The sequence below is a fragment of the Andrena cerasifolii genome, chromosome 11 (genome assembly GCF_050908995.1).
Source record: "Andrena cerasifolii isolate SP2316 chromosome 11, iyAndCera1_principal, whole genome shotgun sequence".
Lineage (NCBI taxonomy): Eukaryota > Metazoa > Arthropoda > Insecta > Hymenoptera > Andrenidae > Andrena > Andrena cerasifolii.
Genome location: NC_135128.1, coordinates 10,624,019 through 10,636,063, shown reverse-complemented (window position 1 = coordinate 10,636,063; position 12,045 = coordinate 10,624,019). Strand labels below are relative to the sequence as shown.

The following is a 12,045-nucleotide window of genomic DNA, read 5'->3' as shown; positions in this document are numbered from 1 at the left end:
CGTGGCGAACGTTGCTTCTTGTCACCTTCGCCGTCGCGGCTCGTGCTCCTCTTCAGCGTCGTAAACAAAAGTCGCGGCGCGCAGATACCCCTCCCTTCAGCCCGGCACGCGCGCCCCACCTGTCTAAACTGCCTCCTGGCCAAAGAGGAAGCCCCTCTGCTCGCCTTCCGTCCCTCTCCGCGCGTTTCTCCGTTTCGTCGTTAAATTTACCAAACGGTTGTTCTAGCCTGCGCTACCGCCGCGGTATATTGTTGCTATTAATACGCGCGCCTTCTCCGCGCATTGTCACCTGGACCGGTAACTACCGAGCCTCGTAATTGTTACCGCGTATCGCTTAGATCGGTGGTCACTGAATCGCGAATGTGTCGCGGCAGCTCGCGAGATCGGGGATCGTCTCCTCTGACAGGAAGTTTCTCCTTTCACGCGCCAGCAGAGGCGAAGTCGATCTCTGACACCGGTTGTCGGGATTGTGATGTTAATTCTGATTTGGAGCTCCGAGTCAGCGATTCTTTGCATCTCGAAGCGACTTTTACATTTCGCACGATGTACCAGCCGGTGATCTTTGGAACGCCTGGCGCCCGGCTTGTGTTGTATATTTACACCGTTCCGCATTCTTTTTTTGGTCCCTCTGCGTCTAATCTTGGACAGTGGATACACACCTGTCGGTGGTTTGCACGCGCGATGCTCGATTCGGTTAATTGTAGCTGGGGTAAACTTAATGGTAGATGCTCGCGTTGTCGTTGCGGAGGTAACGAAGCACTTGGCTGCTCCTAGGTTCGCAATTTTGCACGACAATCGGCGGCAGAGTCGGTGCCGTAGACCTTACGGTGAACGTGACGTAACGGGGTCAGCGAGAGCAATTTTTCTTCCGCGTTGCCTCGTTGACATTGATCAGCTGTATCCGTTTAGCCTGAACGGTGTGTCGACTTGTTCGTTGCAGGAGAAGAAGGTCACGATGCTGAGAGCCGGATCTATACTGGGGCTGCTGGTCCTGTTGGCCATCGCGAAGATCGTTGTCTCGAATCGCTGCCTTACGATGCTCGAAGGTAAACCATCGTGGATATCGCAGCTTAATCCTTCCACTCAATCATAGACGCATACTCCGTCCTCTTTCTCCCGCTGGGAGTTAAAGTAGACAGCTTCAAATCTGTTCTTCTTCGATCCTGACAGAAGTGAATCCGAAGAGGATGGTACACATGGATGGGAAAACATTCAACATCAACTTGGAGGTTTCCCGTAGAGTAACGCAGAGGCTGGCCTCGTTGGTCATGAAGATCTTCCTGAAAGAGGTGATCGGCTATGCTGGAGTCTCCATCGTCGAGAAGGAGGACAGGTTCGACGTGGACGAGACATTCGCGAGGCTGGACAACGCGACTCCGGCTGTTCTGGAGCTCACCGATCACAAAGTGTAAAGCGTAACCTTCTATAAGAATCGCTTTCTCTCGTGTCATCCCAATTACTTTCTTACACCCTGCATCAAACGTTACAACGCTTTGCGCTTCCACAATGAACTTGATACCTTAGATCATAGCATCCACTACTGCGCAAAGCTAGAAAATTAAATTACACTGTTATTGCATACCAGGCGGCTGATAATTATCAACTAACGCTAAAATATCATCATCTGTTCGTATTAAAAAACTAACAAATGAGGAACACGAAACAGTTTACCATGCACGATTTTTGTGACTAATTAGTGACTCCGAATGCTCTGAGCTTTGCAGAGGTTTAATTAATTAAACCTCTGCAAAGCTCAGAGCATTCGGAGTGTAAAGGGTGGAAGCCTGGCCCTCTGAAAGCAGCATCTCACGATCAACAATTTCGTTGAACAGATTCTCGGGCCCAATGGTGAACATGGAGACCTGGATACCTCCGCAGCTGGACACGATGCCTCTGCAGAGTACACACGACGTGAAGGAATGCGGGTCCGTTGCTCCACCGGGTCATTTCGGTTGGTTCGTTCCCCAGGCGTTATCGAGGCTCGACGACAGTTGGTTAACCTTTGCCAGGCGAGAAACGGCCGCCCGTTTCGACGTGGACAAGGCTACGCTGGCCAGAATCAACAACTTCGCCGTGGACCCGAATACCAAAAGGTACTACTGCGAGGAGCCGTTCTGCCAGCAAGGAATGCACATTCCCGAGCAGTGTCAAGATGAAGAGCAGAAGCAGGGACCCTGCGCTCTTCTGCTGACCAGCTACCCTGATGTCACTCAGTTCGTAGTAGACGACATCCAGCAGCTGAACATGTACGTGAAAGTGGTCTGGGTCGGGCCCAACCTGAAGCACTTGGTCGAGATTTTGACCGAGGAATACTTGCAGTTGGACAGTAACGCGACGGCGCCAGCTGATAACAGGTATCGCTTGCAATATTTTTTAATATTTGAAAATTAGACGAGGCTGGAATCAGTGGTTTCTATGCAGAACCAGGAAATGTATGTTTCTTAACGCGTGCAACGAAAAGCTTGAGTGTCGAATCTTAGTTCTTTCTTTTTTAAACTTCAAACTGGCGGCTTAACTGGGCCAAGTTGTGGAGAAGCCTCCCAACCCCCAAAATGACCAAAAATTAGTACGGATATCATAATTTTGTGATCTTTATTTTGCAAAAAATTACCAACCCGTGAAATAACTATTACATTGTACAATTATCAAAACTACCAAGCCATAGTTCCATTTTAGCCTTAAGAAACAAAACCTATAGACAAATTTAATAATATTAATTATGCCATTCACTATTAAATAACCCATTGAAAACTTTGTTAAACAATAACAAGAAATAAAATATACCCAATAGAAATAAAGCTACTTTAATAATTAAAATCTTCAAACTAACTTTACTCAATTTTAGATCATTGAGGGTTGATAGCTTTCTGCATAATTTGGCCCAGTTGTAGGTTCACTTTCACTTAGACCGAGTTAAGTCAATCGTAGGTGTGTTTCAATTTTCATCCTTCTCACAGCGTCTCTTCCTCGTTCGCCCGTGTTTCCCTGAAACACACAATCTGGCCTTCGCGAAAACATCCCGCGTCGTCGGATATTTCACCGGTTATTGCGCTTTTTTTATTATCGAGCCAGCATCTGCAGGCGCAACGATCGTGTTTTTCAGGCCTGTCCGAGAAAAAACAGACGCGTCACTCTTTATTTCGATCCCGAGCAACGACCACCACGTCTTCTCTTCTCCCGCAGGTCCCTGGTGATGATGCACTGGACACCAAGCATAGTGGTGCCGAACGAGATCAACTTCGCGACCATCCATTTCCCTCGTTGCACATCAAAGTCCTGGGAGGTCGGCTGCAATTACGAGTCGCACAGGTTGACCAAGCTGGTCTGGTCTAGGTTGGAGTACCTGGCGAAGCCCGCGTTCGAGGCGATCAATCTTGCGTCCTTCACTGCCGAAATGTACGAGGATCTTCTGGATCGTTACAGCCGACTATCCGGAACAATGAGCGAGGAAGATGTGGCCTGCGGCTGGCTGCGAGACAACCTGGACTACACCATCAGCGAATGGAAGCCCCACTACTCCAACAAGAATCTCCTCTACGTGGGCGGGATATTCCCGATGAGCGAGACCTTCTACTCGGGCAAGTCCATCCTGGTCGCAGCCACCATGGCCAAGGAGGCTATCAACATCAACAACACCATTCTCAGGGACTATAATCTGACGGTGTTGGCTAGCGACGGCCAGTGCAGATCGGACATGGTGATGAAGTCCTTCATCGACTACATAGTGCACAATTATTACGAGAAGCTGGTGGGCGTTTTGGGGCCGGCCTGCTCGGAGACCGTGGAACCGCTGGTCGGTGTCTCCAAACACTACAAAACGGTCGTGATCAGCTACAGCGCCGAGGGGTCCAGTTTCAACGATCGCACTAAATACCCGTACTTCTTCCGGACCATTGGCGAGAACAAACAGTACAGGCACGTTTACCTGCAGCTGTTGAAGAAGCTTGGTTGGCGACGCGTGGCTTCGCTGACGGAGGATGGACAGAAGTACACGGAGTATATATCTTACATGCAGGAAATGCTGAGGGATAATGGCATCGTGTTCGTTGCCAATGCGAAGTTCCCCAGGGAACGGGAGGCTGTCGTGATGAACAAGGTAATGTTTGTTGGAGGGTGGAGGAGGTTTGAGCTAGGAGATTGAAAGTAGTTGAGGAAGGAAGCATGTGATGGTCGTTAAAGGATAGCGTGAAAGTAGCTGGAGCTGTTAATTATTCGCGTTTCTATTGAGCTGTGCAGGAAAGATTTTTAAATTGTAAATGTTAGACAAGCAAGGATTATGCAAACTAACTGCTAATGAATATTGATGCATGGTTACAATATTGTCGGACAATGTTATCTATTAGTCGATTTGAAATGCAAGTTTCCATGTGGCATGGCGCTGATAATTTTATTTAAACGCAGTCTTCTGTTCCTTTGTGTAGCAGATTTTTAGCTTATGTTGAACAGACTGCGCGAACAGCCTTATACGTAGGAGGGTTTTAATATTCTAACGTACAGTTTCGATTCTCAGTAAACATATTCAATTCCTTTTATTATTCTGCTTGGGCAGATATAACAGAAACGCTTGACATTGCAGTACCTGCAAGATCTGAAGCAGAAGAAGGCGAAGATCATAATCGCTGATGTGTACGACCAGGTAGCTCGGCAGGTGATGTGCGAGGCTTATAAGTTGGAGATGACCGCTGTTCAGGTACTTGTATAAAAGAACACTGAAAATGATCTACTACCCCAAACTACAAGTTAGACACTTTAACAGAAAACACCAAATTTCCCGAGTCATTGGCCAGCATTTTTATACTTTCGTCTCCTGTTGTTGAAGGGGTACGTGTGGTTCCTGCCCCTCTGGCTCCGACCACAATGGTACGACACCGATCATTACAATATGGAGGGTGAACAGGTGTCCTGCACCACAGTGGAAATGAACAAAGCAATAAACGGCCATCTGGGTCTGTCGCACGCGTACTTCGCCGCTGACGAGGACTATATGCAGGAGGGAATAACTGTCCGCCAGTGGCGGGATCGTTACGAAGAGGAATGCAGAAAACATGATCAGCCACCTTCTAATTACGCTGGTTTCGCTTACGACGCCATGTGGACGTACGCCTACGCCATCGATCGACTACTTAGAGAGAACCAGAGCTATGTTTTCGACCTCCACAGCGATCAGAGCATCAACAGACTGACGGACATCATCAGCGAAACAAATTTCTATGGAGTACGTGAGGTTTAAGCATATATTTGATACTATTTGGCTATCTGTGATCGAGAAAGTTGCGTATTGGTAGGGAAGCTTTGTGAATTGCAAGGGATGATCGCCAACCCGAAAATTAAACAAATTATGAAACTGACAGCGGCCCAAATTCACTCTAAGGGAGGGAAATTGACCCCTGAAAATTCGACTATTTTCCGTTTTTGTGTTATAACTCACGTTATTACACTTTAACCAAATGATCGTCCTAATTAAGAGAAGTAGCTTTTGTTTGAAAACTTTTTTCTCTCTTATAGTTCGCGAGTTATAACACAAAATCGGAAAGTAGCTGACTTTTCAGGGGTCAATATTAAGCAACAAAAAGGGGTAATACATAACTATATATCCTCCACGTATCCCCAAAGTTTCATAATTTTTTTGAATTTCCGGGTTGGGGACTATCCCTGGTTGTTGCAGCTGTCGTGGTTCTAACAGTTACACTGAATTTTCTTTTCGATAATTACTTCAGAGATTTCAAGATCATCTTTGCTTTTTTGTCAAAGTAAAACGTACCTAATGTGGTTGAGAAGTGAATTTGATTACACGATTCTAGTTACTTCTGATCATCGCAAAGTATGATAGAGACTTGATTGTTCCTTTAGGTGTCAGGGAGGATCAAATTCCTAGGTGGGCCTTCGAGGTACACCGTGATCAATATTCTCCAATACGTGAACAACGAGACCCGATTGATCGGCAGTTTCCACCCGAATGTCTCGGAAACGAAGCACGAAGTGATCGGCGGGAGATTAGACTTGAACGTCTCTGCGTTCGTCTGGCTGTCGCGTACGATGCCAGACGACGGCTCTGAGCCACCCCAAAGATGCGTTATCGCTGGGTTCGCCGATTTCTTCAACGTATCCTGCGAGGTCGGCTTCGTCATCGTCAACATTCTTGGCTTCGGTTTCCTGGGCGTGGTACTCATCATTGGTTTCATCATCATCAAGAGAAAGTGAGTAATCTGGCATTCCTTTGGCCAAAGAAATTCAATTCGCACTTACGCTTAACTGTGAAGGGTACCACGCTTTCCAATATCGACCACTCCATGTGTTTATATTTCAATCTCTTTAGGTACGAGGAGAAAGTGCGGATGCACGAGCAGTACATTAAATCGCTAGGCCTGGACTTCTCGCAGACGGACACCTCTGACTTGGACAAATGGGAAATACCGCGGGACAGGGTGGTGATCAATCGAAAATTGGGCGAGGGTGCGTTTGGCATGGTGTATGGTGGCGAAGCGTTCTTCCCTGAGAAGGGTTGGTTGGCCGTGGCTGTGAAGACCTTGAAAGTTGGGAGCTCCACCGACGAGAAGCTGGACTTCCTCAGCGAGGTGGAAGTGATGAAGAGGTTCGAGCATAAGAACATCATCAAACTCTTAGGGGTGTGCATAAAGGGCGAGCCTGTGCTGACGGTTATGGAGTTCATGCTGTACGGGGACTTGAAGACGTACCTTCTCGCGAGAAGGCATCTCGTGAACGATCACAATTACGAAGATTCCGATGAAATCTCTAACAAGAAGCTGACTGCCATGGCTCTGGATGTCGCCAGGGCTCTCAGCTACTTGGCGCAGTTAAAATACGTGCATAGGTAAGCGTCGCGAAGAAGTGTTTTAAATTAAATCCTCCCCTTTTCAAACATCTACTCTGTTTCATTTGTTCTCACTGCTGTGGGTTAATTTTCGACTCTCCCCTTTCCAGGGATGTCGCCTCCCGCAACTGCTTGGTGAACGCTCAGCGAATAGTGAAGCTCGGTGACTTCGGAATGACGAGGCCCATGTACGAAAATGATTACTACAGGTTCAATCGGAAAGGTACGCGAGGAAGCTAGAGAAAAATTTATCAATTTGTGTCATGGTCAGGGATCTTGATCGAGATGATTGAAACTCTCCTTTCAGGGATGCTGCCAGTGAGATGGATGGCTCCGGAGTCCCTGGGCCTTGGAATATTCACTCCAGCCTCGGACGTATGGTCCTACGGTGTTCTGCTTTACGAGATCTTGACGTTCGGTAGCTTTCCGTTCCAGGGAATGAGCAATAACGAGGTGTTGAGTCACGTGAAGGGTGGGAATTCGTTGATTGTTCCTAAAGGAGTGAAAATCCCATTGTAAGTGGAAATCCACTCTCCTACTTTCGATCATCACTGCGAGCAATCATTAACCTCGTTTTAATACATTTAACCACACTCGACTCCCGACATTAAAACTCTACAACTTTCTCACGTGTTGCAGAGAAAACCTGATGTACGCCTGCTGGAGGACAGAGCACACGAAGAGGCCAACCGCTCCGGAGATCGTCGACTTCCTGGCGACGAATCCTCGAATCCTGTCGCCGTGTCTCGACGTCCCCCTCGCGAGCGTGCAGATCGAGCACACGGGGCAGCTCGATCTCCAGCTGACAGGGAACATTCGAAAGTTCTCTCTATCCTGGCCACCCCAGAACCACGCCAATCTGTCCTCGCCGTCGGCCTCGAGCCCCTTGGACATACCGAGCCCACCTTTGCTAGATATAAACTGCCACGACGACAAGCAGAACCAGGGCTCTCTGCTAGGCGACATAGCCTGCGACTTGGACTGCTCCAGGCCCCTCCTGCTGAACTCTGGCGACAGCTCCACGGGACCAGCCATCACCCTCCAGAACTTCAAACCGAGCGAGGATAAGGCGCACAGGTACATGAACATCCAGCCAGGAATGACGATAGAGTATCCCGAGAAGTGTCATAACTCCGGGACCATTCATATGGAGGAGAGAACCGCTATGCTGCCGGAGGTCAGGAACTCGGAGGACGTCTCGATTCTTTGACAGCAGAGGCGGCGCTCGATTTCGAGGCAGAAATCGATGGTGCACTTCTACAGACGCGCCGGAGGCATATTTGGAAAATATGCGAGAAGGTCGCACAGGAAAGCTAGCGTTTAGTTCGGTTGACGATTCTAAAAGCCTGACCACGAGGGACAAGCAAGTTCCTCATGACAAGTAAGGTGTTCCACGCGCGAATATATATTTCCCGGTCGAAAATCGAGACGCTTCTCACTCGTTACCGTGCAAGGGTGGAGGCACAGTCCACCGAGGAGATTCAAATCCTGCCAATTTACTGAGCGCGGAACGAAGTTAGAGTAAAAGAGCATAGGTACCAGTGAAGAAAATGGAATATCAGTTGCAATAAGCGAAAACACCGGCGCGATTTGCCTTGGGGGAAGATTTCGCTCAATCCACTTTTGAGACTGATACACGTAGGAAAATTAAGCTTCGGATAATTCGATCTGCCGTCGTAGACACGGATAATCGATTCACCGACGCGACGCCGATGGAAATTTCTCGGGATGGATGGGGCGAAGTATTTTCGTTCGAGTGACCCCCGTAGGAAGTTTCTGTTGCAAGTAATTTAATGATGAAGCAGAACGGAGCAGTTTGTTTCTTAGGACAGAGATTTCCATGGCTTTAGCGTCGAGTAAGAAAGAAGAACGAAATGCTGCTTCGGTTAAATACTTTGTGTTTAACGGTAATCGAAAGGGAAATGACTGACAGGACGCGCGCAGATTTGTCTCCCTGCGGGGGACTCTGCGGACAGCTGTCTCTTGTCCAATTCGTTCTCAAAGCTGATTCTCGAGATAACGCGACGTTTCGAGACGAGGTTTGCGCATTTTAAGACTACGAATGGAAAAAGCAGAGCAATATTTTACATGAATAATCGAGCACCGAAGTTCACTTAACCATGACATTTATTAGAAGCGTATTTTATGCGAACGTTTAAGTCTTCGTGGAGACAGCTCGTGAAGGTTAAATGAGAATCCAGGCGGTCCGACTTGCTTTTGAGTCCGTTTCAGTTCCGATATATTTTTCGACCCGTCTTTTGAGCAATGTCCAGCGACTCGAGGCGAAATAAGTGACTGCAGCCTAGTTACTAGCCAGTGTCGGCGACACTTGATCCTCGCTAGAATTATAATTAAAGCAACAAAACGGTTACTATTGTGTGCGCGATCACACCGAGCGATTATTTATTAATTTAACGAAGGGAACTCCGAGCGAAGCCTCTTTTGTAAAATATTTAAATTATTCAAGTCCCACCGTCGCGCCACATCCTCCAAGCAATTTATTTTTATTTATGTTAAGAAACGTGGCTCGCGGCGGGGGAAACTCTACGTTATTTAAGTGCAATAACATTCTACGTCTTGTACAAATAAGCTATTGAAACTATACATTACTATCTTTAGATTAAGGTGGCCATCAAATTTCTCCGCCGCTTTGAATTCTGATCGCTTCGAAATTGTCAAGCGAGTATTGTTTAAGCTAATGCAATCGAAACCTTTATCTTTTTTAGTTGAAGCCCGTATAAACTTAAAGACTTAAGTCTTAAATTCAAACGGAGTGCAATTAAATCCGGTGCAATTGAATTCGGTAGAAAGTTTCAGAGAAACTTGAGCTTTATAAATTAAATTTCGTTTAAGAATTCGGCCACCTTACTGCGTTCACTTGTTTACAGACTGCCTGAATTTCAACGCTACTGGCCAGTAGTAGTCTTCATTTCATTACGATATCGTTACTTTTTCTCATTCACAATTTGCTACAAAGGCAAGCGTTTTCAGTAGCACATTCAGTTGACCGTTTTATTTGGCTCGTTTCGCCCATTCACCCAAAGGCAATGTTCCTGACGTTCGGCCAGTCGAGATTCAGGCACTCTGCGCTTCGAACACGTAGACGTTTAACTATTATTGTAAATCGAGCAACTCTGTTTGTTACACGAGATGACTGAAGAAAACGATTACCCGGGCGGTCGCGTTTCCAAGCGCGTAATGTGCGGGATGTGCTAGAAACGTTTGGAAAATGTCGCTTCTCAAAGACAACTTACTTGAAAGAGAATCGTTTCGCTCGTATTCTGCGGAGCGCGTTGCTCATTGTGGAGACGCGGCCGAATACGGCAACCAACAGAAAGTATTTTTAATTCTCACTTTAATTCCAAGCTCGTCGTTGCTTCGCGTTCGTTCGACCACAGCCACGAGGAAAGAAAACATCGTACGTCCACTTTTATAACACGATACGCGTATTGAAAAAAAAAAAAAGAAAAACGAAAGGAAATGATATGGACCATGCCGCATGTTAATCACATCGACACGCTTATCGTAGTAGTCAGTGTAACGATCGCTCGAATGTCTGTCCAAAGGGCGTAAGTTTTCCTTCTACGTCGCGCGTAGAACGCTAGAAGCGCAACTTCTATCCGCACGGCCCTTAACCGTCGGCACAGTACAATCCTTCCTAATAGCTTTATATGAAACATTATTCTGTAACAGATTACATGTGTCGCGACGTTATTTATTCTCGAATTGTGTAGCTGTAATTTTATATTCGTTGCGGATCAGATCGATATAATGATGTTACTGCGCTGTTCTGTACATACATTGTTATTCCTTGATAGCAATTGTTATTCCTTGATAACGTATTTATTATGCTTTCTCGAATTCAACTATATTGAGAAGAAAAGGAGTTCGCGGAGTTTTCATTCCTCCCTCGGCACTGCTCCTGGTTTTTATTAATACACAGCGTAGGGCAGCGTTCGTCCACCTTTGTGCAGAAATAAAAACCAACGTAGATAGGATTTTATTTATTAAGTCTAATGTTATAAGATTAAAAAAATTACCGCGAACGGGTCCGGATCACCGGTTGAAGAATAATTTTAACAAATTGCCAGTAGATGAACCGCAAAATATTTATTTTTAGCAGAAGCTGTACAGACTTTGGAATTCGATGAAGATCGGCTTAGGAATTGGTTGAAAACGTGGGAGAAATTAATTTGAAGTTGCTCGAGAGTATTTATCGGCTGCAGAGCGATTGGCGACGTGGATTTATCGAATATGCGGATCGATACAGGTAAGCAAATGTCAAGGCTTTAATTTATTCTCTGTTCATTGCTTCTTAAGTGCTCCTGTAATTATATTTTTTACATTCATTCGTTGAAGGAATACTGCCACGTGCAATTGAAATTCTGCAAGTTTCTGCTGGCAAATTTATTGGCGTAGTCATCTGTCAGTGGTCCATCAACTACCCGCTGGGATTTTATAAACGTCTTATTTCTATATTTATTCGCGCATTCGATAGATGCTGCTGCACGTTATTGGGTAATAATGGTGTCCATTTATTGTTTTTAACGAGTTTTAAAAGTTTGGCCATTTCGTAGACCAAAAAACGTTATAAACAACTCGCAGGTAATGTGAGAATGAAATTACCTGGCTGGGGGTGTGCACTTTGCATCACAGATCAAGTATAGGACGGACCATTTTTTTAAATTAATGTTTCTGAGAAATTCTATCTTGTATGGGCAACGATCGAGCGTCGTCGACAACCTCTGCCTTGATCGTAACATTGAAATTCGGCGCGACCTCGCAGTCAGTTGCCAAACGCGATCGCGATCGGACAGGTGCACTAGTTAAAGTGCCACGGTACATCTTAACTCGTGATATATCGATTCCTGGACTATGTGGGAGGCCTTTTAATTTTTGGGAGGACACTTCCCACAAGTCTGGACCTCCTGCGTCTTTCGGAGCCTCGATTTTAATGAAACTTTCAGGTCATACCGACGACATTTTCCTCTTCACGAACCACCCCCTTATAGTATCAGAAGGTCAACACTTTTTGAGTTATTCGCGTTTAAAGCTTTCCGACCACCTTAAGTCGAAATCCTGTCGAAGTGGTTGTAGTGAATTGCCTCGAAGAACTATGGGCGCGACAGGGCCATGCGGGCCCCCCTGTTATCACCCACGAGGGCCCCGAGATTCCCGCGATGGTAACGGCGACTTTGCGCACGATCTTTTCG

General features: G+C 46.4%; 1 protein-coding gene across 1 annotated transcript; it reads left to right on the top strand.

Annotated features, from left to right (window-relative positions):
- The first annotated feature begins 345 nt into the window (after window positions 1–345).
- On the top strand, window positions 346–10,718 carry LOC143374935 (uncharacterized). Its single transcript, XM_076823493.1, has 12 exons — window positions 346–498; window positions 941–1,046; window positions 1,171–1,408; window positions 1,833–2,354; window positions 3,184–4,096; window positions 4,577–4,690; window positions 4,820–5,215; window positions 5,851–6,197; window positions 6,317–6,832; window positions 6,943–7,055; window positions 7,140–7,347; window positions 7,472–10,718. Exons 1-12 carry the CDS (start codon window positions 361–363, stop codon window positions 8,040–8,042), a joined length of 4,182 nt encoding a protein of 1,393 aa, XP_076679608.1. The 5' UTR covers window positions 346–360; the 3' UTR covers window positions 8,043–10,718.
- The last annotated feature ends 1,327 nt before the right edge of the window (window positions 10,719–12,045 follow it).